Source organism: Watersipora subatra, chromosome 10, assembly GCF_963576615.1.
Source record: "Watersipora subatra chromosome 10, tzWatSuba1.1, whole genome shotgun sequence".
Lineage (NCBI taxonomy): Eukaryota > Metazoa > Bryozoa > Gymnolaemata > Cheilostomatida > Watersiporidae > Watersipora > Watersipora subatra.
In genome coordinates, this window is record NC_088717.1 from 44,624,002 (window position 1) to 44,642,570 (window position 18,569).

Sequence of the window (18,569 nt, forward strand, 5' to 3'; positions counted from 1 at the left end):
TCGTTGGTTTTACACTTTATTTTGTACAAACTTTCTTACTTTTAGAAAAGTGATGCTTTGATAAATTTTCGAGGTCCTATTTCGAATAGTCTGTTGAGACAAATAATGTTCAAATTTTGTGTTACACATTGCACTACTTGTATGTAGAGGTGATCGTAAGCTGGAATATGACTGCAGTTTGATTTTTTAACAACAGCATATGGTAACAAGTGGCTTGACCTTGAGGGAAGCCTATTTTTCAGAAGTTTTACTGTTAAAAAGTGAAACAAACTATAATTTGATATATTTTCGCTAGAAAAATGACAAGTTGTCTCTTTCTACAGTTCTTATAAACTTCATCTATTGCCGCAAACAAAATAAATACATATTAATGTTTGTCAGCAGTTTTAATGAGGACAGGTACATAATGTGGGATACTACAAGGAGTCGAATGTCTGAATAAACTCAAACAAATATTGTTTGTCAATGCAAAAAAACTCAAACAGCTAAATTTATCAGAGTTGAAGATTTAATGAGGCCTGCAGTGCTTTTACCAGGTGAAATACTTACTATGTTAGAAAATTCCTAACGACATTTATTGTAGGCAGGTATACCTTGGAAAAAATGAGACAGTTTTGACATAGAACATTTAAGCCTCGTGCCTTTTCTTTTCGATCAGCCTACTTTGTGAAGTTGAACTACCATAAACATTTTGCAACTTTTTATCAAAGTCTGAGCAGTATATTTTATTAGAGGAAGCAATATACAACAGCATCTATACAAGGCCAATCACATATTGCCTGAAGTGGATACAAGGTAAGGTAGAATGTTGTCGAGACCAGACAACATTATTTCATATATGTATGCACTAGGAGGGTGACCAGCGGGGCCTGTATAAAAAGTGCATAATACATTGAGAAAAGGTGGCTAACATTTTATGATTACACTAATTCGGTGCAGCTAAAGACCATAACTTATATAAAAAACAACCATATTTTTCAATGAATATTATGACAATAACTATGCAATATTTTACTATGACAAGATTATGACTATTATAACTATAGGAACTAAAAAGGTTTACTACAACACCACGGATAATGCTTGCCCACCAAGACCGGTAGTAATTAGAAAAAGAGCCACATAATCACAAGCTAATGACTAGCGATCCCTTACAGCTGATCACTTAAAGTAATGTCAAATTCTTATATAAATGCGTTAACTAGGCTGTATACCAGATTAGATTGTTCTCACTGAGAGCCTCTAAAGGCAAAAAGACATGAGAACTCAGTTTCAAGAACCTTTTTTATTCAATTTTTTATATATATTATTTATTTACATAAACATGTACAAATCTCTCCGGTTAAATCAAAGAAACTAAACATCTGCACACTCGACATCCCCTCGAAGATCCCTAGTTGTTTTTGGCCAAAAAGAGTGAAATAATTGCCCTGATTTTATAGATGGTATAAAAAATTCCCTATTTTGTCTTTTATCGTGTGGGTTATTGGGAAGAGTAAGTGTTTTGAATAACACCAGAACTCAACACTTTGCAATATAGTTTTATTTGGACATCTTTTCTACGTTCTTGTAACGAATTTATGTTAGTGCTTTCCCTTAATTGTGAAAAGCTTACTGGTGATCGTATGCGGTAAACAAATTTTAGACATTTATTTTAGATTTTCTCGATCTTCTCGATATCTTTTTTTAAATGTGGGTCCCACACCTGGCAAGCATAGTCAAGGCCTGATCGTATCAGAGTCTTGTATGCCACTAATCTTGTCTTAGTGTCAGCTGTTTTAAGAACTCTATGTTACATTCCTACTAATCTGTTAGCTTTTGATGTAATTTCATCTATGTATTTTTTTCATTTAATTTACTACTCAGCTCAACTCCTAAATATGGATTAGAGTCAATATTTGTTAACTTTATATTATATAAATAGTAGTCTTGCTGAGATTTCAGTTCTCCGATGGAAAGAACTGAACACTTTGAAGGATTAAAAGAAAGTTGTCAGATGCGAGACCATTCCTTGAGAGTCATTAAATCTTCGTTTAAAACTGCACTGTCACTTCTTAAATTGTACACAAGGGCATCATCTGCAAACAGACGACATTCCGATGTTATTTCGCCTGGCCAGTCATTCATATAAACAAGAAACAGAAGCGAACCCAAAACTGATCTTTGAGGGACCCCAGAGAGAACATCGCAAAAATGTGATTCAACACCTTCCTCTGAAACAAATTGCTTCCTACTAATTAAAAAATTTCTAATCCATGATATAAATATAGGGCGAACGCCAAGTCTTTCTAACTTAAATAGCAATTTTCGATGATTTACTGAATCAAAGGCCTTTGAGAAGTCTAGTATCAAAACATCTGTGATCTGATGTTCCTCTTTATTTAAAGCTAAATCATTGAAAGTATGGATCAGTTGTGTCTCACACGATCTGTCTTTATGGAAACCATGCGCAGAGTCACACAATATTTTGTTTTTATCAAAAAATTGATGAATGTTGTAAGTTATTATGTGTTTCAGTAACTTGCAAGTAATACAAGTCAATGAGACTGGCCTGTAATTGTTTGGTTGCTTTCTATCGCCCTTTTTAAAGATTGGTTTCACCTTGGCAAGCTTCCATATATCCGGAAGAGAGCTCAAGGTCGGAGAGTACTTAAATATTTCAGTTAAGGCGTGAACAATACAGGCAAAAAAGTCTTTAGAAGTATGCCGGTTAGATTGTATACCGCTTTATTACACTATACATTTTATGCTAGTATTTTATGCCAGCATGTGCTAGCAGTTTCGTTAAATGAACGAATAGCGAAAATTCAATGCTTTGCCACATGTCTTAGATCGGTAGAAAGCTGCAAAAGTTATTAACAGAAATCAATTTACAAAGTAACTATTTTATATGTTGCAAAAGCGAACAGAAGAGAAACTAGAAAAAAGGAGTACCTCGTTAAATTTATCTCCGGTTCGTTGGATCAGTCAAACATGTTTTTGTTAAAAACAATTTAGATTTGAGTACTCGGCACAAATTTTACAATTTTCTTGTTGCATATGAAAAGTAACGATCATCATATATTCTTTGCAGAAAACAACGGGAGTATTTTTGATAGTTATTCTTCATTCTCGAGTCGAGTTTTCATATGGTTCAGCTCACGTAGTTTGGCTTCAGTATATTCCATTGGTTTAGTTCAATGTGGTACCTGCCAATCAGAATACGTTGTTTGCTAACAGCTGAGATTGTTTGACTCGTTTTTCCGTAGCCTTCTGGTCAACACAGTTCGCTCAACTATCACAAGAAATGACGATAAGATGTTAATAGCCGATACAAGTTATAGAATCAAGGATCGAAACTTTCAGTTTGCGTTCGAATGATTAAAACATTAGGCGCTTTCGCTATCTTTCTGCAGCTGCTAAGTAAATTTGCAGTGAATTTTCCTGTGGTTCGATCTACAAGTTTATATATATAGCTTAACGGTAACGATCAGCTAATTTGATTGCTACTTGTTTATTGCAGTAGGTTTTAGCCAAAACTCACAACGTAGTCGTCATTTATATACAGTTGCAATTACTTCATACTTTTACTGAATCGAAATCGAACAAATTCTATTTTTCTACACATTTCATTGCACATGCTTTATTGAATAGCTGTATTTTTGCTGTTTACATGCATATAAACGAAGCTAAATATTCTCCAGTGACAGTGTAGCAAGAATATGTTATAATACAATTGGAAGATTCTGGCAAACTGGTTTTGTGTTTCTGTACTCCTAGTTTATATTTGATTTTCTTTTTCTTGCTAAAAATACAATGACGCTGCAAATAACACAAATAGTACTACGTATATTTTAGTAGTCTAAAATTCTTTTTCAGGAATATCATTTTACGCTATTCATAATTAGTTTTGAAATCCCCTAAAATTGTGAAGACATTAAAAGCAGCTTTTCACCAAGGTCATTTTAATCAACCGGCTACATCTGGCTGTAACAATGGTGGCGGGCTAAAATCCTCTGAATATTAGGGTATATGGGAATTTTAGATGTTTGCTTTTTCTAGCTCCTGACTTGTTGAAAACACACTATTTGCTAGCTCAAAATTCTGCTTTAACCTTAATCAAACCTTATTCCTTTTTCTAACTAATTCACACCGGTTTGAGTGCCAAGTCTATCTTCTATAATCATCTGTTTTGCTCAAAATGGTAATTTATTCCAACCGTCGTAACAACCCACAACAGGTCTTTTGCCGTAAATAGCTATTACTTGCCATCAACAAAGAATAACTTGTATCAGGGTAAAGTTTCAAGCCAAGGCGAAACCAAATCTATATAGAATAATCAGTAATAATTTGTAGTAGCTACAAAAACGTTGCTAAGTGATTTGAATTACAACAACTTAACATTAAGCTACATACCTATGCGTCATGTGGATCACTTTTTGTACACGCACCCCTATGATCTTATGTATTATTGCAAAGTTTGCATTTTTTTGCTTATGATTTTGTCGTAGGCCTATGTTGAAATTCTTTGCAGAAAAAAATCTTGCAATCAAATTTCTATCATACAAACTGAAATACGTTTTTGCATTTTAAACAATTTTTTTTATAGAAAATTCTTGAATCATCTTTGGAGCTTGGCAATTAGGCCCTGCTATGGATTACCAGGAGGAAGATGAAGGTAAGACGGACTATCTGGTTGCATTGGAACAGAAGGAACGAGAGGAGCTTGAGTTTTACACCGACTTAGCTGTTCAGGAGATGCAGAGGTGGATTGAGGTAAATTTGACATTCTGTGTACCTAGATTCTCTTTTACACACGCCTTTACCGCCTGGAATTCCTTCCAGTTTCTAACCTGCTAAATGTATTTATTGTATCGTAAAGAATAGGTAATAAAGGGTTAAACTAATGCAAATGACCAGTATGCTACCCTAAATGTCTTGTGAATACAAAATTAGAACTTGTCTAATAAGGTCAGTGTGCGCAATGCACAACATTCGTCATTGCTCGAGTTTTACTGAATGCCCCTCTTCACTTTGTCTTGCATAAAGGTGATGCGCTGAACACACACAAGGATGGTTGCATAATCGATGAGGGTCGTTGTATTGAAGCGTTGGCGAGTCTTTCAACAATGGAATGTTGTTTTTCTTGGACAGTCTTGAGATTGATCCTCTATGCTATTGTTGCCGGACCAAAGGGGTGGCTATATGAGCCTGTGTTTGGCATGTGCTTTTAATAGTGTCAGCACTAGATTCAGTATGTCGGTTTATGTTTAGAGCCATTCGGCATCATTTCCGTTGTCATTGGTTAATAGTGTTAACAGTGTTAATAGTGTTAACACGGATGCTGAGCCTATTTGTATTAAGTTGCAATTAGAATAACTCAAGCCGAAGTTAGAAGTTGCTATTGCTATTAGACAAGTTGCTATTAGAATACCTCTTTGGGGTGACGAAAAGAGAACATTTAATAATTGTCTAAAATGCATAGTTTTATGGGTCAAAACGCTATCACTATATTAATAAGCAGTAGTACTTGTGGCAGCACCATGATATGCTTAAGCTGTTGCTGCCACCAGTAAGTCAGTATGATGCCCCTTGCTGAATAGTGCTACCTCAAACATCAACTTTAGCCTCAGAGAGGCATCGCAACAGTATTTCTAACAAGACATGAAGCTTGTCATGTTATGACATGCCATTTGCTTCACTAGTGACTCATTTTAGTAGCCTTATGATCGAACCCAGTGTAACTGTTTTATTCCTCTCGGTATCGAGTGCATGACAACACACACTCACATCGCTTCTTGGTCTGTAACATTTTCAAAGATGATTAATGGGGTTTTGTATGGAGGATGAGCGATTGACATGTGTAGCTTGGTCTCGTAGTTGGTTGTAGTAATTGAATGAATCGACTACCTAATTCCGAGGACGCTGTCGGTATAATTAAGCTAGATAAGATTGGATATATGTTAGGAAAGGGGGATACCTTCTTGTTATCGGGCTCCGAGACTGTCTAGAAAGGCATACGGCAAGCCCTTGTCCCTTATTTACTAGAACAACAAACTGGTCATCATTCTATCATTTCGCTGCCTGCCTAGCTAATCCGATGTTATTGCATGAGCAATATAATGGCTCTCACTTGTCTATTATTATCAAATTATGATCGTTTTTTCTTGGATTGGTGATGGGCTGGGTTAGTGCTCTGAGAGTCGTCTTTCTCTGACCAACAAACTGCTTGCCTAGATTTGTGTTGTTGTGTGTCAGTGAGTTGCACTCACTAATATGGATGCGCTTATCGTGCAATGCGCTTTGATAAGGAGCTGGCTTGATAGAAAGTTTTGCAGATGCTCATCAGCATTGTAAAAAGCAAGAGATACATCATGTCAATCATAGGGGCTGGCTACAGCGGCTGCCTTTTGCCAGGAGGTAGTAGGTACTGCATCGAGGAATTACAGTAGTAGCTGAGCATGTGTAGCGATGTCTGATACAGATTTGGTATTTCTACCCAAATGCTTGCACTGTTTGTATCTCGCTGGTGAAATTATGAATTTGAAACCATTTTTTTTATTTGTCGCGTAAAAAATTATTGCCCTGTTAGGCTTATTGCTTTTGATAAATTTTAAAAATGTAGTAAGTGGACTCATCACTAGCAGCGGTAACCAATAAGACATGAGTGTTAAAATAGATCAAAACAACACCTTCATGTTGCAGCTAGTGCTGGTATCATGAGAGGCATCATCAAACCCGTTGGCGAAAGATTTTAAGCAAAACGCAAGGGCTGTATGGAAGTACATGTAATTGAAATATTTGGCTGCATACAACAGAATAATATGAAATATTAGATACTTCTAGACTGCTGCTAATTGTAGTAAATTGTTGCACTCGAAAGCATTTGGAATTATTGTTTTGCTTGTTATATTTCATCATCACGGGTTTCCTGTTTGTTCATTCTGAAAGGTACGAGCTAATGCTGAACTTTTGTGAATTTGAGATGATAATTTCCCTTTCAAGTGCAAGACCATGGAGGTGTATCCTCTGCAGCCGCACCTACATCATCTGTCATAGTCGATATGCTCAGTCAATCATATTGCCCTAATCTGTAAATTTATGATAGTAAATATTAAGCGGTCTATAATAAATGCAGTAGAATGTTCCGGAATGGAATAGTCATTGCCCATTCACTAGTTAAGGGCTTGTGAAAGACATAAAAAGACAGAACAGTGACGCCAGTAACACTAAACCTGATAGTATTGCAATTCCTCGTTGGTATTTTATGGTCAATTCAGAGCCAAAATACTTTTCAAGGGTAAAAATGTCAGTTTTTATGTTCATTTACAAAAAAATGGAGTTTCTATTATCCACTCAAAGCTAATGACACAAGACAATAGTGTTTCATGTCCTTTTCGTGTTGTTTGTATTTGATCATATTTTTTGTATACGTAGTGCTTTTAGTCTCACAGAACGGCTCTTACATAACACTCGAAAGCATTGTTTCCGTTATCGACTGTAGTTTTGTGCGATTCTCCAAAAATTGCTTGTCCAGTATTGTAGTACGACTTGACAGGTTGATGCGTGAAGATGTGTTCACAATTGGCAGAGTTCTTACATAGACTTTGCTATATAGATAAGGGAAACAAACTCGTAGTGTAACCCTTTTTATTTCATTCTGAGAGCAATTATTTTAAGAAGTGCTGCAGTGTCCCCATAAAGATATTATTTGCCTGCAGCGCTGCTTGAACTATGTAAAACTAGTTATTGTCAATTTTAGCCTCGTGTTCGCAAATGTACCGAAACGTTTGGTTCATCTTCTTGGTGACCTAAAATGGTCCTGGTGAGACTTTCTGGAAGTTTCTGGAAGTCATAACTTCTGAAGCCTTGTCTAGAGTTAAGGATGGTTCACACTGTACGTCGGAGTTGTTCTCTTGGCGATTATCCTTTGACACCGTAAACTGATGACAACACCGAAGCAGTGATGATATATATTGAGAAACACTGCAGCTGCCAAACCTTTGCGATATTTCGCCAATTATCCACAACAGTCTGTGCAATGTACATCTTTTTAGTGATGATGATTGGCTGTCGCAGATTACCCAACCTATATTTTTTCTCACGATAGTTACTGCGGGACTAGTATTTCTTCGTTTCAGTGACCGAATTGTGTAATGGGAATGCTGTCGTAGACTATTTGCTGATGTAAATGTAGATGAGTTTGCGGTGGCGCAGACAATGTGATCACAGACGATCACGGAGATACAGTGGAGTTAACGCCCGACATACTGCAATCTACTCTATTTCCATTCATTGTGCAGATGATGGGGATTGGGAATTGTGTGCGGCGTTGAGTTGCCATGCAATAGTGTTTTAATGGACATCCCCGTGTTAAAAATAAGCAGTTCTACGCCAGAGGTCATAGCCGCCAGAGGTCAAAGCGGTGCACTCTTGTCTCATCAAATCGAAATAGGAATGATCGAAGTGTGGAAAATGTGTAAAATGGAATAGCTTGTGCGGTATATTCTTGCACATCATTTTAAGCACCGTTTCCATCTTTCGCAAGCATGAAACATTCAATAAAAATTTGTGATTAACAAAAATCTCTTGGCTTGTGGGTTTTCGCAGTTTCCATTTTCCAGATGAGACGAACTTGTGGACTAACGGTGTCATGGAAACATAGTGATAGTGTGAACCAGCTTTGACCCATCGGCGTGTTGAAAAGGTCCAGCCATCGTATTATTATGCTTGTCATTGGCTGTAATTGTTTACCATTGAGTTAATGAGCTCTCGTAAACTAATTTGCCACTGTGCTTAAAGTTGGTGGGGGTAATAGGCTCTCTTAAAGAGCTAGTAGAGTTGGTGGGACAAGTGACGAGCTCTAATTAGTCCATTGTCCGTGCCCATCTGCTATATAGACAGTGGTACAAGTAGCTCTCACACGGGGAGGGGACCAGTCCACCCGCTTATGCGCTAGATCAGGCTGCTTTCATTTCATCTCGTGGATTTACTCAATCGAGACCAATGATCTGGAATATACAGATAAGTGAAAGCAACAACGACTGGCTACTGATATAAATCATGACTCTATTAACATCTAAAGGCTGGCTCGCACTGTATCGATGTATATCAGTGTTCATCATACAATACTTCGGTGATCGTCTGTTATAGTAATATTCTCACTCTTACAAAGCCATCCGTGTTTACATCAGCGAGTAGTCCATGGTAGGCTATAGCATTCTCATCATACAATGTTGTCATGGAAACGATGAAATGCTAGTCTCGCAGTAAATGCAATGACAGAGAATATAGGTCGAGCAATCCATGACAGCTAATCATCATTGCTGAACCGGTGCACATTGTATACGCTGTTGTGGATGCTTGGCGAACTATCAGTAAGGTTTGACAACTGCAAACTTTCCCGACAAGTCCGCATCGCCTTGATGATGTCATCGGTTACGGCGCGAATAGGCGACGAATAATCGTGGAGAAGACAAGAATGACGTGCGGGGATATAGTGTGAACCAGCCTCTAGGGAACTATGTAAAGGGCTCGAATAGAAGTCACATCTAAGTGAGAAGTATTTAGTTAGAACTGAACCTCTCTTCATTCCTGCCCCTCCCCCTCCTCCCTTCTGTTAGCTTTTGGCTTTATATCAGATAGCAAAGCCTAAGAAAGCGGTCTGTGTGTCACACTGTAGCAGAGATATACTGCAGGCTTTCAACAATTAAAAGCTGTCCTGGAAGTTGCAATATTGCTGGTTGATACAGGAAGGGTGTAAAATGGGTGGGAAGGAAATGAAACCACATGATCTGTAGTTTCCCATCATAAAATAGCTCTGATGCATCTGAGTGTATAAGCAGCTTCCATCAGCAGGCTATATAGCATTCTTGTAAGACCTTGCAACAGTTGTTATAAAACTTGTGTTTGCATTGGTGATGGTGGAGAAGAAATAATAAAACAACCGACCTTGGCTCTTTCAAGGTTCCATAAATTGATCACTTTCAATTAAAATCTTTTGCAGACTAACCGGTAATGGAAATACTTGATGTGGTTAATATAAATATTTATAAATTTTTATAATAATAAATGATTTACTATTTATAATTTCATCTTATCACAAAAGGTCAATACTTTGTCAAACTACAGCCATGAACAGAAATGGTACCAACAAAGTTCTTCAGGGAATTTTGAAGACCAATTCTGTTGAAAAATTCTGCTTATGGATAGAATTCAACACTGAATAATCAGTCCAAAAGTGTTCAAAAGCGAACTCGTGTCACAAAGTGATATATCGGATGATCTGAAGTTGTAAGCTACAACTTTTTACTAAAAAAGAAACTAAAAATAAAAACAATAGAAAAATGTGTATTTTCAGAACTTTGTCATATAAGCTGCTGACCTTGATAAGACATTAACATTGCCACCAGAGTTTTGCTCCGACATTCATTTCTAGGCTTTTGGACATGTAGCCTGTTTTCTGACAAGATTTGTGAAAACTTGGCCTCGTCTCTTCCCTCTCTCTCTACCCTGAATACTAGTTGTTTAACTGATTACATTAAAAACGCATTGATTATTAAATACTGTAATAACACTGCACATTTGATCTGTTTTAACCCAACCATTTTAATATGGAGTTTCGAAATAGAAAAAATGTTGCCAAATAGAACCTATCCAGTACTTATCCTCTCTACGATACTAGCTGAAAATAATATCAATGTTCGAAGACACTATTTTATTGGTCAATTTTTTGTAGTTATGGATACAAAACTAGATTTGTCTCTGTTCAAGTTGTAAAAACATCTCCATGTACTTATTCACTTCAAGTCTCCATCAAGTAATTACTGATTCATTGCTATTGCTTCAGTACGTGCCATTGCCATACCGATCAGAAGTAATAGCTTGATAAGGCGATAAGTCCATTTGTGACTAGACCAGCCATTCATCATGACCGGTTGTTATGTGGGGGCTACATGTTGCTATGCCAGGCTAGTTGGTATTCTAATAATATACTCCAGCTTGGTGTAACATTTTAATGAACAAATGTGGAATAACATAATCCGCCGCTTTTATTATATCTATATACCTACTCGACGTTGAGGGTCCTTTATTGTCAGAGTATGAAGCTGGTTGTTTGGTTATCCGATGAAATATGGGATTATATTTACTCAGCGATATTATGAATATCGTTGATTTGATACTTATCTATTTGTCCATATCATCACTCGTGACTAACTCAAGCACCCAGAGTTTCTTAGTCCATACTTGAGTTTTGTCTGTCTTGCTGTTTCCATTCTATGTGTGTAGAAGATGTTTAGTATTATGTCATATTAGTTGGAAAATGCTAAACCAGTGACATACTCGTGGTCACTGGTTTAGCATTTTACCATTCACCATTTTATATATGTATGGTATATATATATAAAATGCTAAATATATATTTACATATATATATTTTATATAAATATAAAATATATATATATATATATATGTATGTAGGCCTATGTATGTATGTATTTATGTATACGCATGTACGTATGTATTTACGTATATATGTATGTATATATATGTATATAGATATATATGTATATAACATACATAGTCTCTGCTGATAACTATAAGCATGAAATCTCATGAAGATGCCATGTCTGACTCATTTACTGGATAACTATGTCTACCATGTGATACGATGTGATACGATGTGATAACTGGTTATTTATGACACAGCTCATTCCAAATTTGTGTGCCTTCCTGGGCGATTTGTAAAGAGGAAGGGTGGGTTAGAACAGCGTTCCTGCCATTAGTCTAATTATCCACTTCAACTGACATGTTTAAGACCATTTGCCTCGTGTTAAACACTCACCTAATCATCTTAAGATTCTAGGATTGATGTATGACTCTTCAATGCACTCTCATTTCAAGGATTTTCCTTGCAGGTCCGGATGTTTCGGGTGAATACCCTCTAGACTATTTGTATCATATAAGTATTTGAAACGTCAACATATTAAATTAATCCATCCGATAGTTGCTTCATATGAAGATGCCTTTATTTGAGCAAATACAAATATTTTCATAAGATTACATTATTATGTTTAACTTTTTACAGAGCCCAAAACAATGATCTTCAAGTAATCATCTATGACATCAAAACAAGCGCATTACATAACAGCATTTAAGATAAATGTATTTACATAATTATATATAAAAGCTAAACTCGTAAAGTAATAATAAAAGTACACACTTCAGCTATTAAAAATTTCATCTGATTTGAGCATGTGTTGCATTCAGCCATTTTGGAAGACCTCACAAAACGTTACAGGACTACATAACCTCCAAGAAAATGATGTGAGTCATCAGTAGAGATTATATAATGACTTAATAATACATAATAATTATATTATGACAAAAGAAAAATTAGGTTTTCACTTATAACAAAACTATTTTTCTAAATAAACTCACCAGATTTATTGAATGGCTCTCATATATTTATATTATTAGTTTATCTTAAAGAGATGTGGACAAATGATAATAATAAATTAATTTATACAAAGACATGAACGGAAATATACATTTGACGATGCGTAAGTCCATTAGAGTGAGTAATGGAACACACAACCCAACTCACCTTACACTAGATATATAATTTAAATTTGCTTCAATTTATATTTTTAATTGGTTTTATGCTTTATATTTAATTTATGCTAGCGTTTTCACTTTTAATTACAAAACTATAATGTTCTGATAAGCTCCAGAGGCTGCATATCGCAGAATTAAGTAATTGTATGTAGAGATTTGATTGTATACACATATTGGGTTTGTGCATCATAAATGACTTTTTCTTAACCGTGCATTAGTGGAATAGCTACATTGAGACTACCAAAACTACTATAGCTATATTGATACTACCAAAACTACTATAGCTATATTGAAATTATACCAAAACTACTATAGCTACATTGAGACTGTACCAAAACTACTATAGCTATATTGATACTACCAAAACTACTATAGCTATATTGAGATTATACCAAAACTACTATAGCTATATTGAGACTATACCAACACTACTATAGCTATATTGAGACTATACCAACAGTACTATAGCTATATTGAGACTATACAACACTTCTATAGCTATATTGTGACTATACCAACGCTACTATAGCTATATTGAGACTATACCAACACTACTATAGCTATATTGAGACTATACCAATGCTACTATAGCTATATTGAGACTATACCAACACTACTATAGCTATATTGAGACTATACCAATGCTACTATAGCTATATTGAGACTATACCAACACTACTATAGCTATATTGAGACTATACCAATGCTACTATAGCTATATTGAGACTATACCAACACTACTATAGCTATATTGAGACTATACCAATGCTACTATAGCTATATTGAGACTATACCAACATTACTAGTACAATTTCTAATATTCGATGATCGAGACTTCACTGCTTGCGTGCTAGTTTCCTGATAGGTAATACGCTCACATGTTAGTGGCCTCTCAATTCTGGAATATCTTTAACATGACTAGTACATCATATCTACTGCATACCATATTTCACCATTAATGTATCATTAGTTATGTTGCAATTATTATATATAATGACAGATGTGATGAAATCATAATTTCCGAAGGATATTTTGAAAAACATTTTGAACATAGCCTGTAAGGTGACCAGCCAGGTTGGTTTGACCTACTGAGAGTGCCAGAAGCAGTTTTTTACTACTCCGTAAGCGAACCCCTGTCTGGCTCAGACCAAGTGGACATACCCCAAGTGGGTCTCTCCACGTTGAGAAAGAAAAGAGGTGGACACCATTTCTTTTGTTTTAAAAGGCATTTTGTTGACCATTTTGTCCATTCCTGTTTATAATCATGATTGAAAGACCAGATTTGCAGTTGTTTCAAAATTAGTTTTAAATTTTGTTTTTAATCTTTTTGAAGTCCAGGCCTGAATACCCTTCATCATGTATCCTTGAAGGGAAATTTAAGAATTTTGTTTTCGTTTTGTTGATGACCCCCTTGTTGGTGACCCCCTTACATTTCCGCTTGAAATCATGATTAAAGTTCATCTAGCCATAAAAAATAAGATTTAAAATTTGTTCAAAATTTAACATCTGTTTAAAACCGTTGAAGCTTGGTTTGAAGCATCCTTAATCATTTGCGCTTTGAGTAAAATTTTTAGAAAGTTCTCAGTATCCATAAAAAATAAGTTTTAAAATTTGTTTAGAAAGTTTGAAGTTTATTTCTAAATATCCGCGATCATCTATCCTTAATGTGAAATTTAAGAATCCACCGAAATACACATACTAATGAATAGAAACCATAGTAGAAAAACACTTAGCTTCGTGTTGGCATACTTTTTGGCATTTCATAGTAATAAACAAATTTCCCTCAAATTTTGTTTCTTCAGAAAGTGAAAATTTTCAAGAATCATTTGCTACTCAGAGTTTGACAAATTCTCGAAGATAATTATGTTCATTGCTAGCTAACTAGTCACACTCTCCTGATAGAAATACCAGAAGAGTCTTTGACTCACTTATAATCTTTAGATAAGTTTATGAATGGATTGTGAGAGGTGAGTGACATTAGCAGCTCTTCTGTTTCTTGATAGCCTAGGACACTTATGTATTCGCCTCATCTAACTTCCATGTTTTCGCGGAGTCATTCTCTCGCGAAAATTTCATGTGCGAAACTAAACTATTATAATGAACGAGCGAAAACGCGAATTTAAATAGCTTTGTTCAATGATAGTCCAAGAAGCCAATGGCAGCAAGCGATCAAATTGCATTATCGACCTCGCCCACACCATTCTACCTGCGGTTCACAATTACAAACTAGTCCCAAATTGAAATTTTTTTCTTATTGGTGAACCAGGCCCGTATTCCCCGGGGCAGCTGGCCGGCTGAGCCGTCCCAACTTTTTAGGAACTTTTCGTGGCTAAGTACAGTCAAACTCGGATAACTCGCCCTCGGATAAAATGTAACATTTCATCTCAAACACAAGGTTAACTCGAATGGATTTGTTTGGTCCGTTCCCACGCAATGATAAATTGCTTCAGATAACTCGACCTCAACATCATTTATTCAAAAAGTTATTTTCCCAACGGCTATGGAAACGGTATTTATCGCTGTAGAATGAATATCACTTTATTTGAAGCCATAGAGACAAACATCAACTTTTAGTAGTTCTTAGGCGTCACTATTATCATCATCAGTGGCAAAATATTCTTGTCAAAGACCTTTATAAAGGTTTGCAAAGTATCAAGTTTTACCAAACATCCGCTTGGCCATGTCCCATCAAAAGCGTGGAAATTTCCGTATGAACTTAAAATAAAATCGACAAAATTGATCTTTGTTAAAACGCTCAAAAGAAAAAGATCATCTTTTTTCTGAGCGTTTTAATTGCAGTCAAGTTTTGCCTATTTTAATTTAAAAACGTCTCGTCAGTTACATCCCCTAAAACAAAACAAATCTCAAAAAATAGAAAAATGTTGATACTTTTCGATAAAATTTTTTAAATCTTCACACGAGACGCCCGGCTGAGGACCTACATAACAAAAACCTGTTAGGGGCTTACACCGCCCCCTCAACACCCCCAGGTGTTCATAACTAGTCGCCTAACATTAGCCACCCCAACCTGCAACCAGGGAATACAGGCCTGCGAGGAACTGAACCTGAGGAATCTAGTTATGTTTGTTCCACTGCATTTATTTTCACATGACTATATTTTCACTCTCATCAGAGCTGCGAAATTAAAGTGCAGTGAAATTTTACTCTGTATGCTACTCACGAAACTAATTACTAGCAAAATAAAAGTGTTCTAGGGTATGTTTAATAATGATCTCTCCTTCCAGTTAAAATAGGGTATAAGCTTAGACTGCTCATACTTGCGTTTAGGGAGATAATCATCGGATATTTGCATCGTGACAAAAGTGATTAGAGTTATCCTGGAATCTCCATGAATGTCCCAAGGGTACACGAGATAAAATATTGAAAAATGTTTGATTTTGAGTCCGGTTTATTTGTAACTGTATCCATAAACATGGAGTATCCTCTACATGTGAGCTTTATTGATATGCGGCTGACACGGTAGTTACGCCAACCAATCTAATAAAACCTGTTTTTGGTACTCATGAAGCGTGTACTACTAAATAAGAAAGTAAACTCGCTTGGCTCGGTTTTTTTCAGCTTAAGTAGGTAAGCTCAGCGTAAATAAGCATAAGTGAATGTGTAAGTATTCAGTGAATGTAAGTATAGCGTGTGTAAGTTCAGTGAACTTACTTGAAACAACTTGATGTAGTGTTTCAGCTTGAAACACTTGTATGTATCAATATTCTATTGTTACATAGAATGCAGTAGGATAGAATACCAATAGAATAGAACCAACAAAATACCACATATTCGATTGGTTCTATTCCTAAATGGTGTTTAACTTACCTCTAATTTATTTATTGTTATTATTTTACACTCCATTTTTATTTTTGTCAGTTTTTTGCTTTTACTTATAAACACTGTTGGGTAATTGGCCAATTTGGCGGACCAATTAGAATACCAAATACTAGAAAATATCATAACCAAATACCAAATAAATTACCAAATTCTTGGAAATCTCAGAGCCAAATACCAAATAAAATATCAAATACTCACAGTTTTGTAAATCAAATACCAAATCAAATAGTACCACTGGGAAATTTGAGAACCAAATACCAAGTGAAATACCAAATACTGGCAATTCTTCAAACCAAATATCAAATCAAATAGTAATACGTGAAAATCCCAAAACAAAATACTTAATACTGGCAATTCTTGAAACCAAATTCCAAATTAAATAGTAATACTTGGGAATTTCAAAACGAAATACCAAATAAAATATCAAATACTTTAAAATCTCAGTACCAAATACCAAATCAAATAGGGATAATGGGAAATTTTATATTAAAATACCAAATAAATTACCAAACACTGCAGTTTCTCGACATCAAATATCAAATAGTTATATTGTGAAATTTCCGAATCAAATACCAAATAAAATACCAAATACTGGAAATTCTAGAAACCAAATATCAAATCAAATAAATATAGTAATTGGTATTTGAATTTGCAAATAGATCTATTTGAAATAAAATCCATTACCCAACCCTGCTTATAAAGCCAGAATGGTTTGAGAAACTTTGTACATTGTGGACTGGAAATTTCTTTTATTTTGAGACAATAAATTTTTGAAATTTTATTTATTTTATGTTTGTAAATATTTGCCACCACATCACGATGCTGGTCTGCGGCTAAATTTTATTAATCTTTCAAGTTATAGACATGTTGTTGGCCAAACTTGTTTGATGTATAGTGACTTCATGCCGCTTCACTGTTGGAAACAGCCCAATTTTCTTGGCCTAGTCCTTCTGTGGTTTGCTGACAAATTATTTGGGAAGCGCGTGTTAAAATCGTTAACATAGTGTCGGATGCCTATAGTGACACTCATGTGACTCAATGTAAACCATGTCAATCTCTGTAGATCTCATTCTTTATCTTTAAGAAAGTCATATCACAGACACAAGGGGCACTGCACTAGCTTGTCTTTGTTTATATCGCTCAAATACTGTTACAACACTAGGTGCTTTGGTACATCCATCTGCTGGTTAGGATTTCAAATTTATTGCTAAATTTCATATTAGCACAGCGTTACACGCTATAATTATAGTAGTCATATTTTACAATGTTTTCCTCATACAGATGATGCGGATTTGGAATTGCCTACTCGTTGAGTTACCGGGTGATTAGTGTTTCAATAGACATTCGCGTGTTGCGGATTAACGCAACACGCGAATGTCTATTAAAAAAAGATCTTTGTTAAAAAAGATAAGGAACTCTACTTTAAAGGTCATAGCAGCGCACTCTTGTTTCACTTAGCAATACGTTTTCGAAATATTGACGACTGAATCGTAGAAAATGTTCAAAATGAAATAGCTTGTGCCTCATTTCCTTGCACGTCATTTACAAGTGTTGTTTCCATCTTTCGCAAGTGTAAAACATTCGGTGAAAATTTGCGAGTAACCAACTCGCTTGGCTCGGGGGAATTTTGCAGATCGCTGCAAGCTTGAGGATTACCGCTTCATGGACACGTACATGTATTTGTTTGCCACCCTCTTGTTACATTCTCACTTCTGCAGATACAATTGTCTCATTTGCTTACATGCCAGTGGTCTGCATTTGCTATGTAGTACTGACCATATGTTTGTGTAGAAATGAGGTCCATGATTTATTTAGCAGCAAAACTAAGGATTTTCTGGGTATCTCTGACCACAGAATGGTCTGATTAGGAGAAAGATCCTTGATGTTGTCTTATAGCCCTGCGTTAATTAGAATATCCTTGTTGTTAGTATGATAGTAACTTAGTAAGTTGAAAGTTTTCTAGATTTCAAGGGCTCTTTTTTACGTGACATGCTTCCAAGATTCCAAAAGTGTTTTACTCATAAAATACAAATAATAATGAAAATAATAATAAATTAATAAAAATAGCATCATTTATTTTTGTAATAATAGATGAAATAACACATTTCTAAAAGCTGAAAGAAACTGCACAT

The 18,569-nt window shown here is 35.5% G+C and overlaps 2 protein-coding genes across 2 annotated transcripts in view; one reads left to right on the forward strand and one right to left on the reverse strand.

Moving 5' to 3' along the window:
• LOC137405841 (protein phosphatase methylesterase 1-like) overlaps nucleotides 1-3,111 on the reverse strand; it is a 34,939-nt gene extending 31,828 nt beyond the window's left edge. Inside the window, exon 1 of the mRNA XM_068092261.1 lies at nucleotides 2,935-3,111. The gene's annotated coding sequence lies outside the window, so the exon portion shown is untranslated. The remainder of the gene's footprint in view (nucleotides 1-2,934) is intronic.
• A 1,502-nt stretch (nucleotides 3,112-4,613) lies between these two features.
• The window catches only part of LOC137407122 (LIM domain only protein 7-like), a 98,144-nt gene continuing 84,188 nt past the window's right edge, over nucleotides 4,614-18,569 (forward strand). The window contains exon 1 of the mRNA XM_068093722.1: nucleotides 4,614-4,755. Within this exon, the coding sequence (XP_067949823.1) occupies nucleotides 4,633-4,755 (123 nt within the window). The 5' untranslated portion in view covers nucleotides 4,614-4,632. The remainder of the gene's footprint in view (nucleotides 4,756-18,569) is intronic.